The sequence below is a fragment of the Haemaphysalis longicornis genome, unplaced genomic scaffold, assembly GCF_048455015.1.
Source record: "Haemaphysalis longicornis isolate Haplotype H1 unplaced genomic scaffold, Haemaphysalis longicornis Haplotype H1 scaffold_3, whole genome shotgun sequence".
Taxonomy (NCBI): domain Eukaryota; kingdom Metazoa; phylum Arthropoda; class Arachnida; order Ixodida; family Ixodidae; genus Haemaphysalis; species Haemaphysalis longicornis.
In genome coordinates, this window is record NW_027526335.1 from 18,851,707 (window position 1) to 18,871,994 (window position 20,288).

The 20,288-nt window shown below is 46.9% G+C and overlaps 1 protein-coding gene across 1 annotated transcript in view; it reads left to right on the plus strand.

The window, feature by feature from the left end:
* Positions 1 to 20,288, plus strand: part of Hiw (MYC binding protein highwire) — a 145,993-nt gene that overhangs the window by 66,471 nt on the left and 59,234 nt on the right. Inside the window, 10 exon segments of the mRNA XM_077702493.1 lie at positions 1,730 to 1,945; positions 2,832 to 2,887; positions 2,986 to 3,158; positions 3,506 to 3,650; positions 4,246 to 4,431; positions 10,578 to 10,749; positions 13,666 to 13,766; positions 14,234 to 14,350; positions 16,098 to 16,232; positions 16,299 to 16,494. Of these exon segments, the coding sequence (XP_077558619.1) occupies positions 1,730 to 1,945; positions 2,832 to 2,887; positions 2,986 to 3,158; positions 3,506 to 3,650; positions 4,246 to 4,431; positions 10,578 to 10,749; positions 13,666 to 13,766; positions 14,234 to 14,350; positions 16,098 to 16,232; positions 16,299 to 16,494 (1,497 nt within the window).

The following is a 20,288-nucleotide window of genomic DNA, read 5'->3' on the forward strand; positions in this document are numbered from 1 at the left end:
ACGCACATGCGACGCTTCGCTGACTGGTACGCCAGTAGGAAAATTTAAGGCCACTTGAAGGCGGGAGAGGATTCAGCGAAGTCAATATAGGTACTAAGGAAATAAAATCAACTGATATTTTTACCGTACAGCGTAAAACTAGGGTGCGGGAAGCACTTTTTTGCGCTGGGCGAACAACCACAGCGGTCAGCAGCACGACTACGCATCTGCGAACGCTTTTCCGTCTACGAAATGCAATTGCTAGACGTGAGCTATTGTGGAAACTCGGGCGACGATTACTGCACGAGCGCAATACAACAAATAGTCACCTAAGGTGCTTGAAATGCCAAAACTAAATAAAAGTGTAAAGTGGTTGTACAATATACCCTATATTACCAAGGCCAGCGGAGCCAGCTCCGTGGCCGAGTTGTTTGGGGCGCTAGATATGCCGTTGCAAGTATTTTGCAAGTCAGGAGTTCGAATCCCCGCGGGTACGTGGTTTTTTTTTTTCTGTAAGTTAACTTTTTCGTTTTCCGCCGATGTTTTCTATATTGAGTTCACCTTTTTTTGGGCCGCAACGTTCATGGCTCCACGAACTAGTTCACAAAACGCGCGCAGGCTGGCACTGGAGCGCTAGCGAGTTCTCGTTGGCGTGCTGTTGCCATAAGCACCGACTGCTTGCAGGCAGTGAGCACAGGCCAGAATGAACAGACCCTTGGCCTGGTGCGAACACGCTTTTTACGATACAGGCATGAGGGAGGCAAGCTCCAAATATGGGGGAAAAGCGCATGACATTTGGGCGTCTGCGGGTACGCGGAGGGCGTTCATGCACTGCGTAGGTTTCGGCTAGTGAATGCTACGATTCCAAGCCGTCCTAAGAGGCTTATCTTTATGCATTTTTATAGCTGACAGCATGGCAGAAGCGCGGTACGATGATTACTGAGTTATTGAGAATGCCCATCCAACAACGCCAACGGTTGTTTTTTACAGAACCGAAACCGAAACTTGTTTGGTTGCTCACCTTGGGCATCGTCCAATCACGGTGCCCGCTCCTCCTAACATCACAGCTTTAGTTGATGCGGCCGCCGCAAACCGCGCATGGTAGTTTTTCTTCTTTCGCGCTTTGTAAAATAATTACCGATTTCTCAATCGTAAAAACGATGAAAAGTGTGCTAATTTGAGCCAGTCTACGCAGTGCAAGCAAAAACGGGAGCTTGACAAATTCACTTCAGTGTCCCTTTAATAAGGTTATACTGTACCGCAGTAAGGTGGACCTCTGTTTTTTCGTCTCGCCATTTGGGTGTTCACCTTGGCTTCAGGAACATTGAAAGGACCTAGATGAAGCTAATTGTCAGTGTGGCATCGGGCCATTGCACTATAGGCGCCCTGATAATGACTAGCCTTTAAAACCTGGTTAATGTCCAAACAAGAGGCATTATTTTTTAACTAACAGAACTGGAAAAAGTAAAATAGCCTGTGAAGTTGTGGCCCCATACACCTTTTCTACACTGCCCCAAAAGACTAACCTGAAAAAACACTTGAAGTTTTTGGGGCTAAAGGGGAACCCACCTTCCTGAGCATGGCTCCACACTAAGGTCTCTGTCACGCCAGTGCTTTGCTGCATGACTCAACCTGCCATAAACGTAGTGTTTGTGAGACTTGAGGACGCACACATTGGCATTGTCGGAAGTGTAAACACCTCGGAAAGCCTTGCGAAAAAGGACCCTGAGTGCTACCCCCGCCCCCCTAGGCAACGAGGTGGTGTTCTCGCTGGAGACGGCCTCGGACTACGTCAAGGACAACAAGGCCAACACGTACGGCTTCCGGTGCCAGGTGACTGGCTACGAGGGGGTCTCCCCCCAGGGCTCGGCCACCGGGGGGCTGCTGCACCTGGAGAAGGAGCTCGCCTACCTGGGGGGCATGTGCGCTGCGTCCCTGCTGCGCCGAGACCTCATCCTACCCACGGGTACGTCTGCCATCCAATGGTTCCAGCGATGGATCCAGGTGGAGTGTATAGCTTGTGTACGTTGGCGAGGCACGCATTCAGGTAACCATGTGAATGCGCCGTCACTGGTTGCGTCGAGCTCCGCGGGATGGCGGTACTTGTCCGTGCTAAGCACATGATTTGTGTTGGATGTTCCAAACTCTACCCCACCAAACGCAAAGTAATGCCTCCAGTCCAATGTGAGTGCGATTAATAACATCTCTGTTGACACCACCTTTGAGAATAGGGTTGAAACGGGGCAGACGACGCACGCCAGTGTTTCCTTTTATTCGGCGTGCGGGCGCAGTGGCACAAGCCGCGCCATGTGCGTGGAGCAGCGGCCACGTCCATGGCTGTTTCCAGTGTTGCCAACTGAAGAAATTGACAGCTAAACTTTTCAATGAATACCACCTGTAGGGCGCTGGCAGAGATCCTAGCTCAGAACGCGTGTTCTATCCCAGCAGCAGTGACCGTTTTCCCGATGGAGGTGGAAAACGAAATCAGCGTGTGTAAAGATTTTGTTGCACACTAAACATCACCAAGTAGTCTAAATCAATCTGTGCTTCTAATAGCTTATGTAGGTTTGGCATGTAAAAATCCTTAAAATTTAAAAACTGCTTCCCTTTTAACTTTGTTGGAATAAGGTTTTGCTGTACTCTATGAGTGTAGTCATTCTGGCTGGATGATAATAGTAAATTATTTCTTCGAGCATATGAAATTACCAGCCCCAAAAATTTGTCTCAGTACCCCTTTTTGTCAAATTGTTTAGTGTGAGACAAGGCACTTTGTGCAGGGATGCATTACAGGGTTGGGATGGGTATAATTTCTAAACCCTACAAACTCTGCCATTTTCCTTTCATTCATATAGTGCTGCCAAGCGACATGGAGGAAGACATGGAGGTTGCAGAATTTCTTGCTCATCAGGTGAGGGAACTTTACGAAAGTCGTCCGAGCCTGCTAATTCTAATTAACTTCTTCTGTTCTCTGCCCCCCGCCTCTCCTTCAACCGGAAATCACACCAGGTGTTCAGCAGCCACTCAACGCTGCTTTCACGTGGCTTTGCACTGGCGCACCTGCCCACAATTCAGCAAGCCCTGGAAGGCTCGCTATCATTCAGCGACCGCTCGAATGAACGTCCTTTCCTTCATGACTTCGTCTCCTGCACTCCTGGCACAAGTGGTGGCCGACTTGCAAGGTAAGGAGTTGAGGTGGAAAGGAGAGGCACAGGTGTCGGCTCTGAAGTCTTTTTGTTAAGGGCTCTCCTGCAGCTCCCTTGTATTCATGTGAAATATGCTGGCATAATGCCTGAAAGATGTATTTTCGACCCAAGGTAATTGGCTCGAAGCTGAAAATTTCAGGATTAATTCCATTTTTTTTTTCTTTTTCTACGAAATTCTGGCTTTAATGGCCACACGTTAACAAAAGTAAACTTGTGTTCTTTGGACGCCTGTGTGCAGCCTTTTTTGCTTTGCTGATCTTTATCACAGTTTCTCGCTGAAGTGGCACAGTTTCGAATTTTCCTCCCGCTCGTGTTGCCGCCAGGTGGCTGCAGCCGGAATGCTATGTGGAGCCCAAGCAGTGTGAGCTGGTCTGCAGCCAGGAGGTGCTCAAGTGTGGCTGGCCGTCGGTCATCACGGTCCTCACCAGGGACCAGTACGCACACCTGGTGCACGTCCCCAACATGAAGGTGCGCTCTTCGCTCACCTGCAGGGCTGGAACAGCTGCGCAATGTGCCCCGTTGAGCGCCAAACTTGTTTACCTGCACTATCCACCCCTATTGCGCTAAACTCGTTTATCAGCGCCGTCTTGCGCCACAGCGCTTGAATTGAGCTGCGAGATACGACTGCCATGATGCCCCGTGCCCAAAAACTTGGCTGAAACGTCTAATTTTTCGGTTTCAGGGCGGTTACGGTTTAGGTTTCATCAAGGCTATAAGCTGCCGTGTAAATTGGCTTTTGCTTAGCTGTAAGGCTGCAGGCTCTACACGCCTTCTCCGCCTTTAGTTTTGACTTATTTGTGTCGCGTTTGCACAGTTTTGTTTGCCGGTGCCGGCCGCTGTGCCACAATTAATGGAAAATGACCAAATGACCAAATTGGCACTGGGGACAAATTTGCTTTGTGATTATATTTTTTCCCCCACCCCACCCGGATGACATAGAGGCCCGTGTCACGGCGCTCTAGGGCATCGATCTGCAGGCCATCGATAAAGTTGTTTCCATCCATCCATCCCCAACTGCTTGTGGTGTGGGTCTGACACCTTGCCACTTGCCATGTGTGTGCAGGTGGAAGTAAGAGCGGTGCCAATGAACGCCTACAACCAGGAGCGTGTTCCCTGCTCCAAGACGGCCAGTGCAGGCGACCAAGCCGGGCTGCTGACGTTTGGAGGCCACCCGCCGCCCTCACTGGACACCCCGTACGAAGTGACCGTCAGGGACAAGATGCTCTACTATGCCATCACGACCATGAAGGTGGGAGGAGACTCGTGGCTTTTTGCTGGATTACAGTACTCGCGTCTGTGAGGATTGGGTGCAATCAGGACATATGGCCAGAAGCTCGTCAATGACTGCCACGTGTGTCTGGCATGTTCTCTTGCCTCTGTCACCTTTAGGCACTGTGCATGTGGGGCACTGCTTTTTTGGGGTGGGTCGAAACAAGCACTGGTCAAATCAAGCCAGCCTTTGTTTTTACAGTCCGTGCTTTTGCTTTGTGAGTGTCTGTTCTGCTGCCATCAAGCACTAAGTATGATACGCAGGCTCTGGACACTCGAGTTTGCCGTGCGAACGCAGCGCCAGCTGCGGCATTTCTTGGCCAGCTCCCGTATCTCTAGGAAATACTGCAGCGATGGCAGAAAAAAATGTAGAAGGTAAACGTGCCCAATTAAGGCGGCGCTGATGGAATAATATCGGCTTCCTGCCAAGCTGTAGGCCGGCACACTGTGAAGGTTGCTTTGAAGACTTTGCATTTCTTCGCAGATTCTTCTCTCTTTTTTGTGTGAGTACGAAGCCATAGTTACTGATTTGGTTACTGCATTTTAAAAATAGAGTGTTGGTTAGCAGGCTGTAAATACGCATAAGTGCGCAGTATATTTATGCGCAACGAGGACGCTCAAGCGCATTTATCACAGTGTAGTTTATCACCCAGCAGTTCCACCTTATGGTACATCTCTTATTTCACGTGACTATAGCTGTATTTAATACAGACAACCACATATGGGGCAGACTCTTTTGGCGTTGATGACCCTAAATGCTTCTTCAGCTATAGGATATCGTACCATTGGCTGTTCTTTAGGGTTGTGCAAATACTCGAATATTCAAATACGAATCGAATAGTGCCTCCGCGAATAATTCTATTCGCGAATTAAATATCTACTATTCAATTATCGAATAGTCGAGTGGAGTTTCTGAACGTTCCCTGGCTTTGCGAAAGCGAGAGATGTCGGCGCACGCTAACACACTGTTGCTACCCAAGTTTTATTCAAATCGCGCTTTCGACGAGCACACCTTGCAGAGGCTGTAAATTTTATCCCGCTGCACGGAGTAATGTGCGATTACGTTGATAAGACCTTTTTTTCGAGCCGTTGCCGTCAACCCTGGCCGCCATTTTGAATTCTTTCGGTAAAGACTGTAAGCTTTCGGTAAAGACTGCTGCCGTTTTGACAGTGCTTCCATTAATTTAGAATCAAAAGCTGTTCTGGCTGTTTTTAATGCACTTGGTGTATGGTTACTGCGTGTTTACTTGTTTTTTCACCACAGTCGATAGCGCAGGCTTTTTCACGGCAACTGTAGTGCGATCTTTCCTTCCGCTGCGTATTATTCATGCTTCACGCTGCCCCTGTGCTTCCGAAGAAGTGCCTCATCGGGGTCCGGGATTGTGGTTGGGCCGTGTTTTCGTGTCCTAATTGCAGTTCAGCATCTCCAGTGCAAGTCCCTTTTTTTTCTTGTCTTTCTTTCTTTCTTTCAAATGCGTATCGTGCCCGCTTCGGATTCCTGGAGTACCACTGATGCGAGTTGAAAAGTGCGTTCTCCGGGTTGAAAAAGAACGTCATGTCTCCCGAACATGCCAAGTAGCATCTGCTTTGGCACAAAAACCTATGAAAAATCAAGGCCTGTGAAAAAAAAAAAGATATTCGATATTCGTTTTTTTTTTTTTTTTTTTTTTTCAAATTCGATTTGATATTTGATTCGAACGCTATTAATCGGCATTCGCACACTATTAATCGGCATTCGCACATCGGCATTTTCTTGCAAAGCAAACTATGCAAGACTGTTGTCTAACCCACTGAACGGCTAAAAAATGTAGATAATATCGGCTTCAATGAAAGCTGGAAATATGCAAAACGCAGGACCAAATGTTCGCATTACAACTTTTTTTTTGTTCAAAAAAGCTCTTGCTGCAAATTGAAATTATAAAAGCAAGGCAATTACTCTGTGATAGAGTTTTAATGCCAGGGCCACTAGTGTAGAGCAAAAAATATCGCAAATATAAATATTCTAAAATAATTTTAATAGCTCATTGGGTGTCCCGCTCACCTCCCCCCCCCTCCCCCAATCCCCATTTCGACCTCCTCATCCAAATGAAAGTTCTTTGATAGCCTTCTGGCAAAGCGTTTCTTTCTTTTTGCAGCACGTTTTTATACAGCTGGCATGCTGGTTTGCACCTAAAAAACCGTAAAACTTATTCAACATAGTCACAAAGCTACGTATTTTCTCTATCCGTAAGGCTAATGCAACCGGCAGAAGCGAACAAAAAGACATCAAAAGTAGATAACGTGATGTGCTTGATACAGGCTCTTGTAATATTTATATTGTAATTGAAGTCATGAATTCAAAATCAGCATTGGATTTTCAGCTCCCTAGACGTCGTATTCGATGGTACGTTACAGTCATTAACGTCACCAGTTCTGGTACACACAAACAAACGTGAACTTTATCTTGTTGCATATGCCAAGTACCATATTCAGATTAGACCACTATGTAACGTTTATGTTGCTCAATCAGTAGCTCTACAGTCAATAACTTATTTCGACAAGTGTACTCACATGGCCTGCCTAACATGCGGAAACATACTGCAACGTCTGATATCGTATTTGCAAATGAAACATCCTCTTTACAGGACTCGAAAACAAAATTACTGTTTCCTTTGAACCAAAACACGCAGATCATGAGGAAGTTGTGCGGGCAAGTCAGAAGACGCGTGAGCTATCTCGCGCATGCGTTTGCCTTATGGGTGTCACGCCAATTTGTTTCGGGCTCCCATCTTACACGCAAGTACAACCGAGTAAATACGTTTTAGTTCACCTGCACTGTGTGGCAGAAATAATATAGAATAGCACAATATAATTTAGACATAAAAAGGGCTACTAATATGATTTACCAGGTGCGGCGAAAAAGGAGTGTGCCCAGTCACAAACGGGTGGGCGTGCAGTGACCGACCCAGTGTTTTATGTGCCTGCCGAAGGTGGCGCTGGGTGTTGCTGGCTCCGTGCTGCCCTCTGGGCAGTGACCGGGGCCTATTGGGGAGGAGATTTTAGAGTGGCGCCCCTAGCGGCACCAACGAGAAACTGAATAGAGGGGAAACAAAGCAGACAACACAGGCTTTTTCACATGGCTGAAGAGGTACCTTATATTTCTGGACAACGATATTTAGCTGTTTATCTAATTCTAGGGAGCACTTTTCAGTATATGTCGATCTGAAAGAATTACTCCAACTGTACACATTTCCCGAGAAGATTTTGCTAGCTGTTTGACAGCGTTTTGTCTGAACTAAAACCCCACTTACCTGACATTCTGCCGTCTCTCTACGAGAGCAGCCGCACTCAGTCATTCTTACCATGGCTATGAGAATCCGTACAACTGCTGCTCAGAAAGGTTGCTAAAACAAGAGACAGAGGAGCGAATTCTTCAACGTTGTTTAGATCTCGGCGTTTGAATTAAATTCCAGTTTGATAAGAAACTGTATTTGCGACCGTGTACTGGTCCCTCGGCTGGTGCAAAACTTGGTCTCCCACACTGAACTTAGTCGCACCCGGTAGCCGCTTCACGGGGCAGAGTTACAATACTTTCACAGTCTTTCGCAGACTATATACGTGCAAATACGCACGACACTGACCTGGTTATATATGCATGAAAACAAGCTTCGCCAAGTTCGCTTATCGCGCGTAGCTTTAGGAGCCACCGAACTGCCCTAATGGCTACCCGCGCCTTCTTCGCGTCCCGTCATTCAGGAGAGGGAAACAATAAGAGCAGTGACCTCCTGCATTTTTGTGGGTTTGTTTTGATTCCGGCAGTCCAACAATTTGTGGGCATTTATTTGCAGACAGAGCCACGGGTCGCGTGATTGTTTAGACCAATGAGCGTTGGTGTGGCGGTGACAGCTTCTGTTTGAAACATACTGGTTTTCTCGACCACGGTTGGGCTAGAGCGGCGGCGTGCACAGCGCGTGCCGCCGCTTTAGCCCGGCCGTGGCTAAGGCTGCGCGGAAGGTGTGGGTTTATCGCTCGTTGAGTTAGCTGGCCTGTGTTGGTGTGCAGTGTGTCCTATAGAGTTATGAAACTGTATGGTGTGTCCATCTCACGGTTTGCCTTTGATTCCCTATGCTTGGTCCATCATGTCTGTGTGTCAGCTCGCCCATCTTATATGCGCTGCTGGCTCTCCGTGCGACGTCATCTAATGACCATTGGATACCGATTCACACAACAGAGTGTGTGGTACGTGTAGCGCTGCCTATTTTGTGCGGATTACGGGTCGTCGTCCGCGCTAGGAGCGTGTTTTGTGTTGCTACCTGCAAGTATCGCGGTCCTGACTGTTGCGCAACAGGTTATTGTGCTATGCTCGTTTTTTTTTTTTTTTTTTGTAAGTTCTTTGAGCGTATCCTGGCATTTCTTCATCAGCGCTTTCATCTTGGAAACATCACCTTGTTTTAAGGGGGGCCTGTGGCGTGAGCGTTGCAGGAGACAGGCGCTAATGTTACTTGTACGCGTTTTTAATGGAACGAACACGTTTTTAGACCACTGTCGCGTGCATTGTTTTGAAGCGAAGGTTGCTAGCGAACAAAATATTTTGAGAGCAGTTTTTAGCATGTTCAAGTTGCATTTCGGTTTAGCGTGCACTGTGGGGTATCCATTCCTGCCAACTTTTCCGAATTATCCGTAATATGTACGAATTTTGCCGCATCTTACGATTCTACGAATAGTGCCTGAAATTTTACGAATTTTCGAAAAAAATTGGACCATCTTTAAATGACACTGTGGTACCTGCGCCGCCACGAGAAAGCAATACGTATTATTTGTATCACCAACTGTGAAGCAGCGATTTCTGTCTTCTTCTTGGGGTGGGCTACGCATCCGTATCCAGAACCCGCTGCATCTAAGCCAAGTCTGCTTATACCGTGTTGTTCACGGGCCGATTACGACTTCCGTGTTCGTGGCGCTCTTTGTATGACTGCTGCGTCCTGTGCTGTAAGACACGTGGTACGACCGCGGTACTTCCTTCGCATTGCAACAGCGGGCTCGAAGCCGCGAGACTACTACCAAGTGTTCTTGAAATCGTACATGTAAGAATTTGCTTCCCTGCCCAATGGAGTTGCTGCTCATTACTCTACAACACTGACGGTTTGCACGTATGGTTCTGAAAACGTGAGATCGTTTAAAAATTAAAGTGTGCTGCCCCCCACTTCCCCCAGTCCGCGGTTATTACGAATTTCCATGTCACCAGGTTGGCAGGTATGGGTATCTATCATCTTTGCTGGCGGGGCCTTATAAATTGCTGCACTGACTCGCAACTCAATTCTTAGGTATGGAACTTACTACGTACACACAGGGTTCATCAAAAGTGACGTAGAGCCAAACTTCTTTTGTGCCTGGTAAGGAGGAACGTTCAATGTGAATTCTTGAAAAACTTGCAATTTTCGGCGGCTTGTCGTGTTCACACCGGGTAGGTTGTTCGACGGAACAGCTGTTCTTGTAAAAAAGTCGCTGTCTTTTCACCGCCGCGAATGATTATAAAGCCTTTAGGGGTCGGCTTTTCATGCCTGTGGCGATTTCTGCGCTGTTGTTATCATTTCTGTGTGAGATGTGCCTGAAACATTCTGCTCTGAAGTGTACTACAGACCGAGTCCAATGTTCCTTCAAAATTTCAGCTTTGATATCCAGAGCTTGCGTTGGGTTTCCGGCTGCGGAAAGCAATGCAGGCTAATGCCTGATGTGTATTTCGTAGATTTCACTGCCCCACTGCGCATAATTTCCTCATACATTAAAGGAGTCTTGTTTGACCCACTAGTGCCCTGTAGAAACCCATGTATTTTTGTCGTTTGTTTCCCCTCTAGAGAAATTTGACCGTGGCGCCCCCTAACTTAAGCGGTGCCACCTATAGGACGATCTCCTGGCCAATAGACGAAGTCAGATTCAAAAGATCACAGTACTGTTGTGCACCGTCACAAGCATATAATTAATGCTTAAGCCTTCACAGCTAGCAATGTTACTGCATTAAGAACTAAATGGACAATACAGAAGCTTCACTTGCTTAATCCTTGATTCAGCAGTCACGGCAACCTAACTTTAGTCAGTCGCTGACACTATGCCTGCCACTAATCCAGGTGCTCCTACGTTTACCTGCAGCCGTATGAAGACTACTCCTTTGAAGAGCTGCGCTACGTCTCCCCCACCAAGAAGAGGCTCATTGAAAACATGCTGGTGCGGGCAAACGATGATGGCACCTACACGGCCAACTGGACTCCGGGCTCTGTTGGATGGTACCTGCTGCATGCCATCATCGATGGCTACCAGATCGGTGGGTGGCTTGGTGCTTTACCATTTTGTTATTCCTGTCATGGGGGCATCTTGGATAACATGTTATTTCCGTGGGGATGGTGTAAATATACAAACACCTATTCCAAGATGTCTTGAGCCAAAAAATTCAGCAATCTCTTTTGAGGAGCACTGAACACCCAAGCTGAAGATGAAAAATTTTTTTTCTATTAGACTTGTTGCACCTGGTGTACTTGTGTTACAAAACAGGCGAAAAAGCACAACGCAAAGTTGTAGCATACAGCTAGCCATTTAGAATAATTTCACCCAACACTAACACAGTTGTGGTGCTGCTTTGCACACACTGCTTCTACAGCCAGCAGCAGGAGCTTTCCGGATGCCCCAGCACAAAGCCTGTATGCAGAAACTAATCAATTGTCACCATACTAACAAGGAACACATGCTTGGAAAAATGTACACTATATTGAGAATTTTTTCCTGTACTACTTACTCTCGTCAAATACTGTTAGCGCCGTGTCGTCTCTTTTCTACCTTTTGTCCCTGTTGTGCGAGCGCTTTCACCTTCACGATGAACAGCTACCGACTAGCCCAATTGTCCGTTCTACTATTTTGAAAACTCGCTGTGAAGCACTTTTTACCAGCATGCCCTGGACTATTCCAGCTTTGTTTTCGGGTAGGGAACTCTTAATGCAGCACTTCATCAAAACGAGAACATGCTGGTCATCTATCACACTGATTATGCTCCTTGGGAACATCAAAAACCATTATGTGACATTTATCGTTGTTTAAGTGTAGTAAGTGCAGCACCCCAAAGGTACTACTAAAAGGAGATTTAAACCACCAGTCTTCGTACGCCAGCTTTGTTCGCTACGTTATAGATGATTTCAAACAGGAAAGCCACACTGGAGCAGCCGCAATTGAACCCCATTGTGAAGAATGTAAATTAGTCAACTCGCTATATTTCAAACTCGAAGGGACCCCAGAATTTTGTTTGAATTATTAGAAATTTTCAAGAAGTTTCAGTATATATATTACTCTGGGCAAGGTGACAGCACACATAATGATTAGGCATTGATTTTAATCACATTTTTTTTTTTTAATGCTTCAAACCCTAACTGCACAAAATAAGCGAAGCAAAGGTGTAAGGTCCACAAGCTGAATGCCATGCGTGTCACTTTCGTAACCACCGTGCCGTGTTTTTTCTTCTCCTTTTTTTGCTGACACGCGACACGCGAATGGTTTTTCTTTTTGTTTTTGTGACAGTGGCCCGCATGGTTTTGACCGCTTCGACAAGTGTAGGCAGTCAGTCACGTTTAGACGTTCTTTGAGGCCTGTTTGTTTTTTGGTTTCACTTCGCTTCATGAAAACGGTAAATAAGACTAGAAAGTTGAGAAACGTCACGGTCTACCTTCTTGTGCTTCGTTTCAAATGTTTGGTTACCAGCAATGCCCTTTTCCTTGAAGGCTTGGGGTGCTTATTTTTCATTTTTCGACTGTTATGATTATAGAAACACGCAAGTTTTCAAATAGTTGCGGGAAAGCAGTAGATATTTTCCAATATGGACACGCAAAAAATATGAATTAACCGAATGACGGAGCTTAAATTAAGTGGCTTTTAAATACATTGAAAGGATAGCGGGCCAACCAAAAGTTTGAATTTTGTTTGGATTAATTGAAAGTACGAATTATCAGAGTTTGAATTATCGCGAGTCTACTGTACTTGGATTGGACACTAGTGTTCTCATGGTGGTACTAAATGCCATGCAGTTTCTTGCAGTTTGTTTAGCAGCGGTATGTGATGTAAGGACACTGCAGTTGATCGTTTTTTCCAACTCTGTTAGTGCTCTAAAGCCCCAAAGTCCACGTGTTCACCGAGTGCACAACAAACTCATGAACTATTTTAAAAACCACTTAAATGCGAGTTTTTGATAAGTGTTAAGCCTGGTAGGAATTGACGGTAGTAAGAATGCTGGAGCCCTTGCAACTCAAACAAAATAACTTACAGTTTACTGAAGCACGTTTACAATACCAGTATTACAAAAGGACGTTAGATTTATGAATACTGAAAAAGTGGTAATCCGAATAAACAAAACCAGAAGAAAGCGATCTCTACCCTGTAAAACTTCTCAGAGAGTGGTATAGCTGTAGGGATAATGAAGGATTCGCAGAGGTAGAGCTACATTGCCTAAAAATTGTGGGCTTGGCTATCAGCTTTCTGTTGCTTGGGGATGACCCTTCATCATGTGAACAATTGAAAAGTGCCTGACACTAACACACGTGTTTTTATTGAGTGTAAGGGCTGTGATTTTTTTTCTTAATTTCATGCAAGTTTTATATTCTATTGCACCCAATTTATTGCTAGGATGCAAACTGTGGGTTCCCTTTGAGAATGTTTTTAAATATTTGTGTGTTATAAAACTTGAACAGCAACTTTAATAATGGTTTCGTGGCATTCTGTTTTTAACTAGCAGGATTTTACTTATAGCATTCACAGCATTTAAAATATTGTAGCCTTGTGTCTTGCATATTGTTGCCAGATGTGGCTGCAGTGCCAATAAAATCCAACTTGGTACTGCTGTCTTACTTGCATAATTAAACAGCAGTGCATGGGTTCTTAGTGGCTACTTCTGAAAACTGGGAAGAGAAACGCAAAAGACCTGCTGCATAATCATCTCTGTTTTGCAACCAAGTTGCTTGAAGGTGTCATGTGGCTTTAGTCATGTTGAAGTGTGGAGCAGCTGTATAAGTGGAGCATCAAAGAAGGCATGCCTTTCCTTTGTCTTAACACACTGAAAGTGCGTTTTTAGTTGTTTCTTAACTAATGCCATCCTTTAAGCACTTTTTCTGTGTGTTAGCATGCTGTGTTTCTAGGCCCAAATTTGCTGAATAACTTAGTGTGTGTTCTTTTGTTATTGCAATTTTCCCCCTCCCTTCTGTAGGAAGCTCCCAATGCCGGCTAGTCGAAGTGAAGGAGCCGCCTCAAGGCCTGGTGATTCCCTCTAAGAGCTTGTCGCAAAAGTCGTCCCACCAACCGAACAAGGTAATCCAGCATTTTGGCCTTGTCTGGTGAAGTGGCCTTCCACTGATTGGAATGTAGCTAACGTGATTCAATTTCTGACTTTGGCCTTATTTTATGGCCGAGTCATGGCCAGATGGGATTTGTTTTGAGCACCCTGAATTTATGATCTTCTTCTGCTTGCTTTGACCAAATTCTGCTCTGAGCAGGTTGAAGTGCACTGACTGTATTGGCTTTTCTTAGTCAGAGGAGGTTGGGCATGACACTGCCGCTCAGGAGCTAGCCAGGCGGGACAAGACTTCCCCCGAATTCTTGTTGTGGTTTCTTCCCCGGGTAGGAAAAAAGGGCTGCTGTCCCCTACTCCTCCCCTCCTCTCCCCCACATTCCCCCACCTTCCCCAATTCCCCTCCCATACACACACGTTTTTTCGTCAGTGGTGCCAGAATGTCACCTGGTTGCCTCCCCCTCCTTCTCCTCCTCCCGTTTGGCAGATGCGCCGGTTCCAGGCCAAGCACAGTGCAGGGCTGAGGATCCGCAGCCACCCGTCCTTGCAGAGCAAGCAGATTGGGGTGGTGCAGGTGGACGGGACGGTGACCTTCGTGGACGAGGTGAACCTTCTGCCCTTTCAGCACAGAGTGCTTAGTCTCCAGAAGTAGTCGGGAATATTGAAAGTGGTGGGACCTCCTCCATGCTGGGTACGAAGAGATGAAAGGCCGGGGGCGGTTACATGCTCGTCTTCAGGCAGAAGTGTGCCCATATGTGCGCACATTGTGAAATGGCATTTTGCGAGGCATTCCACAGGTCTTTATTCTGGCCTTTTCCTGCTTGAAAGTTTTTTTTTATGGCAGGTTGGGTTTTCTTAGTCCTTACTGCAAGGAAACGGGCTATTATATTCACTAGGATGGCATTTATGGGGAGGAACGCTTCCTTCACCCATGTCTGCATTTTTTGTTGTACATTCCTCTTATGAGGAAAAGTCGGTTTTAAGTCCCTTTTATGGTCTTTCTGTTTGATATTGGCAGAGCAGTTACGTATTGTGCTTCATCTTTCGTCATATCTAAGCTCGTTGGCTTCTTACATGGGACCAGTCGCGTTGTGCTGTTGGCGTCTCACATAATTTCCCTTGTGTACTGCTTTTGGGTTAAGCACTAGATTAATGAAGACAGTGCGTTTTCCTAGTATTCATTAAGATAGTGTGTATTTTTTTGCTTTCCCCTTTTTATATGTTGCTCCCTGGTGATGCAAGGCCAACGTGTTTGCCCAAATGGCACAGCTGTGTCCGTTAATAATTCCTGGGGCAGTTGCTGCTTCACTTAAATGTTTGGATTTTTTTTTTTTTTTGTGTGGTGGAATTGATGCAGTCTGTCAGGAGTATCAGAACTACATGCTAAAACAAACCCTGCAAACTCTACAAGTTGCGCAGTGTCTGCCCCACCTAGGTACTGCACGAGGCAGTTTCTGGCCATGAATGGGATGCGAAGTCACAGGGGCGACTAGTGTCACTAGATAAGCTATCAGAGTACCGCCACTGAGGCACGTGAGGTAGTCGCCTTGGTGTTTATCAGTGTCGCAAGATTGCCGCTTCTACGGCCTTGCCGCTAACTTCGACCGGGTCACTTGTCAACAGAGCCGAAGATGCAGCGAAACGGCATTTTTGGACAGACTTCTGCTGATGAATTGCTGCTACATGCGTTATCTTTGATTCGCGTTCGTAGTGACGTCAGTCGCGCGCAGCTGCAGAGCAGGGAGGACAAGCTAAGTCTACCAGAGTTTACCGATTGAAACGCATAAACAGCAGTATATTGGTGCCCATGAACCGTCGCAGTGTAAACAAATGTCACGTGATGCAAACTGACCAATGATCATGGGGGCGGCACGGAACAATAGGAGAAAAGAGTGCCGATACTCTGTAACCTTATCTAGTGACACTAGCGGCAAGCTTCGTGTTGCCCTTGTGCCCATAGCTGGGTGAAGGAAACGGGCGGGGGCAGAGCATATAATGCGAAGGCAAGATAACCGTTGGTCATTAAGGGTGACAGTGGATCCCTAGTGAAGGCAAGCGTGGCACGGGGCGGCAGAAAGTTAGGTGGGCAGATGAGATCAAGAAGTTTGCGGGGATAAATTGGTCGCAGTTAGCGCAGGACCGGGGTAATTGGAGATATATGGGAGAGGCCTTTGCCCTGCAGTGGGTGTAGACAGGCTGGTGATGATGAGGAGGAGGATGAGGGGGAGGAAAACGAATACATTGTAAGTACAGCACAGGGGAAGTAAGCTTTCATCTTGGCTGCCTCTCTGCTCTTTGTTTTGTGCCTGAGCAAAGTTCATGTGAGACCCAAAGCCGGCATCATCTTTCAGTTGCACAACGACGACGGTGTGTGGGTACGGCTGAGCCCCGAGACCATCAAGAACTACTGCCAGAACGGGTACTCTGAGGCGTGGTGCCTGCAGTACAACCAGCATGTCGGCAAAACCCTGCTGGTTCCCTTTGAGGTGAGCATCCAGGCGCACACATATATGCTGTCTCGGAAGACTGACGCCGCCTCGTCCCTCTGGCAGGAGTGCAAGTCGTCCCGGGACGAGCTGTTCCCCAGCAGGAGCTCCTCCTCCCCCAAGAAGAAGGACCCCAAGGAGGCCAAGCAGCCCCCAGTGCAGCCCCAGCTCCACAACCACCTCGAGCAGCCCCCGCAGCAGCCGCTGCTGCAGCAGCGGCAGCAGCCACCGGCACAGCAGCCAGCTCAGGTCACCAGGCATGGTCAGTGGACAGCGGCGCACTCTGCTCCGTTTTGTAGTGAGCACATATACCTGGAGTGAAGGAGATAGTGTTTATGTGCTTGCACGTTGAAATGCCTTCGCTGTCTATGTCCACCCCCACCCACGCTGGAAAAAAATGGTGTAATGAATAGATCATGTTGAGCAAATAAGGGGGACAGCGAGTGTTCTGTTATGGGTTCATACTCACTGTAATTTTTGTTTTTGTTTTTTCTTTTCAAAGTCTATTTTGATACCTAGGTTCTGTACCTATTGCTACCTGGTTTCTCTACCTGTAGACCATTTATAACGTAACCGCTTATAGTGCGGGACCGGATATAACACGGGTTTTCCTGGCCACTGGTTTGCCTCCCATAGAACTCAATGCATAAGCGTACCGCTTATAACGCGGTTGCTCGGAGCACAATACTGTTTATAGTGGGTTTTTTGGCGGGTCTGCCGATCGACCGGTGCAGCTGGGGCACCATTTTAGGGTCGCAAAAAAAAAAAAAGCAAGAAAAGAAGGAGAAGGAAGAAAAAAGATGGATTCAGTCATTCGACACAGCCCACGCTCCCTTCTCTCCTCTAAAGACACAGAAAACAAGAAATAGGCACCCTTCAGTTTGCGTGTTCCATTTGCACTCGCGTGCTAATCCATGCTCAGGGGTGAAACAGCTGCGCATATTGCGCAGTTTTGATACAAATTTGTTTTCCTGCACCAGGCTGCTCCGAAAGCTTGAGAATTGCAAAAATTGCGCCAAACTGCTCCAGAAGTCTGAGAGCCAAGGATTTTAATTCTCCTGCCAGTTTCAGTGGGAAAAAATGCTTATTGACAGCCTAATTTTCCAGCACCCCCAAGGTGATGCTGTTTGTCAAGGCTTTATTAATTGTTCATTCAATAAAAGGCCGCATAAAATTGTCCCTGCAATATTTTTTTCGAAAGTCACAATGTCGGGTTGCACATGTTATAAGTTTTTAAAGTTTTCCCATCGAAAACGATTGCAAAGTCCTATAGAAAAAATACTTATGTGTACTGAGGCGACAAACTACTTGTGCAAGTTGGTGAAAAAACGCTAATTTTCGGAGCACTGTATCTCCGGAACGACACATCTTGGTGTGGTAGAGGTTGGAAAACATGGCAGCCGGGGGAAGAAGTTGCTTGTGGTTCAGGCAAAGTGCTCTTCGCCGATTTCTACCATGGTTTTGGTTAGGGGGTGGCTGGGTTTACATTCAGTCGCTTGGTCTGTTGCGGGAAGCTGTGCGACTCGAAAGAAGGGAGTTCATCAAAAACAACATGGTGACCGCGAATTTGCCGTGTTTCAACCTTGAGTGTGAGGCACAGTGCATTGTTAAAGTGAAATTTCGGACTTATTGCGGTGCTATAAAACGGTGAGTTATTGCTGTCTTTGATAGCGGGCTTGCGAGCGGCGTGAAAACGGACAATCAACACTACAGAAGTAGCGGCGCAGGCTACACCTCCGGAAAATGTTCAAGCAGTGTCTGATAGCGAGAGGGGCTGTTATTGCACGCTAATAGTAATGGTTCACCTATCTCAAGTGCATTTTAATGTGAAAAGGGAGCTGGCTAAACATAGCAATGTTAAATTACTATCGGAGTGAACGTGCACCATGGAGGTTGAAATAGGAGGGCTGGTGGAGTGCGAAGGCTGTCACCTCGCTTTGCGCAACTTTTGCCATGGCTCTGCACTTCTGATTAAAGCCGCGTTTGCAATTACAAAAACAATAATTTTGGCGATCACATGATAGTAAAAATGCCTTACGATTGCTTAGTTTTTCAATTCAATATTTTCAACGGCCCTCCACGCTATCCATGCATAGAGCCTAATAATTTAAAAATGGTATGTAAAAGGGTAGTGCAGTTCGTATCTTGTGATACTCTGGCAGAAAAAAAACTTTATTGAAAGGCTGTTTCAGTGTTATGTACAGTAGAATCTCGATGATACGAATCTCGCGGGACCGCGAAAAATATTCGTATCATCCGAAATTCGTATGAACCAACACAGACCAAAAAATTGAGCGCTGAAAAAAGTTTTCGTTTATTTCTTTTCTTACTTTCGCGTGAACAAATCTGTGATTTTTTCTGCTTTTTTTAAACCCCCACGTCACAAAGCAGTCCTTTCTGGAGCGCGTAACGCTTCGCCTAGCTTCGCGCTTGTCTCCTCACTCCCGGTGACCAAGCTCGCTACAAGCCGCAACAGTCAAGCGTGAACCGCATGGTGCGTTTTCGCACGCGATTCGCACGCCTCGGCTTTGCGCGCGCTGTATTTTCAAGGCCGCATTGACGATTTCGCGCCCGCGGTATCTCCTACCTCGGTCAGAAAAAGACGCTGACGACTTGCGAAACGCTCGAGACAGCCCGCTGGCTCCGCCCGAGATGTTTAGGCTTAGCACTCCGGCAGATATTTTATGGGCGCTTTCACTAGCGGCGCGAATTGTGTTTTATAGTACCGTTTTCACACACGTTATCAGCTCCTTTACTGCACAAGAAACTTCGTGTCTGCCTTGAGCGGCATTTTAAAGAGCGGCTAGATGCAGTCGCTCAAGCGGCCGTGCCACTTCGCGGCCGAAGCCGCCGCCATGTTACCGCCGCCGGCCGCGGCGCGCGCAGCGTGCGAGAGGTTTCGCGGCGCGCATGGGGCGTGCGGGGCGCGTTTTCGCGAGCAGAAAACAACAGCCCGGCCGTTTCTGGAGAAAGAAGAGTGACAAATGGGGAGAGAGAGCCGTCACTTGCTTGTTCGGCAGTCGGGCGCCTCGCCGGCTCGTTCGTATCATCCGCCGGGCCGCGCAGGTCCGTTCGTAACAGCCGAAATTTTTCCTATTGCAAACAATGCAATTTTGCCGGGACTTTTCGGAAATTCGTATCATCCCGAAATTCGTATCACCCAGAATCGTATCATCGAGATTCTACTGTACGTTCAAAACCGAAGTGCACTCTCCCCAACCCCTCGTTGCCAAAAATTTGATTTTTAGGCTCTTAAGGTGACAAAATAAATGTCGTCCTTCTGCTCCAAATCAAGGTTCTTCTGCTCCAAAATCGAGATTTCGCTGCTGCAGAAACTGCTCCCAAATCTGATTCAGCTGTCTCACCCCTGCATGCTCTTGGCACACCTCTGGATATAGCGACATTCCCCCCTCCGGGCGGGGTAAGTTGTTGCGATTGGAACCTTGTGCAGAGAAGGAACCACCTTTCTCTTTTTCAAACATCTGGAAATAGCGAGCCGAGCCGCGACGCCAGAGGTTTCCACGACCTGTACGCTGTGCTGATAAGCAACCACCTTTGGCATCCTAAACACAAGGTGGCGAGGAAAAAAAAATCCAATTTTGCGTTCTTATCACGCTATCTTGCCAGCATAAGCCGGGCTGCTTCCCCCTCTGTGGCATCTGTTCTAGACGCTAACAAACATAGATCCATCAAAGCATAGCACAAAGTACAAGTTAAAGCCGTGCTCGCGGTATGTAAGGCCGTGCGGCAGCGTCTGATGCCGAAAAAGAAGATGAAATAAAGACGGTACCTCTGTTTTTAAGGAGTGTTCGTTTGAGTGATGATAAAAAGAGGTTGATTGAACGGTAGCTTCCAATATGATTGGATTCACGCATGTTTTGTGTATAGTGCGGTACTGCGTATAGTGTGGATTTTTGCTGCTCTCACGACGTGTTATAAGCGGTCTACACTGTATTACAGCCAACCATGAAACGCTCAGTATGGTTTAGCAAATTTCTTGGCTAGCTGCTACCTCTCTGTGTTCATGCAGCACTCTGATTGCTCGCTGCCTCTGAT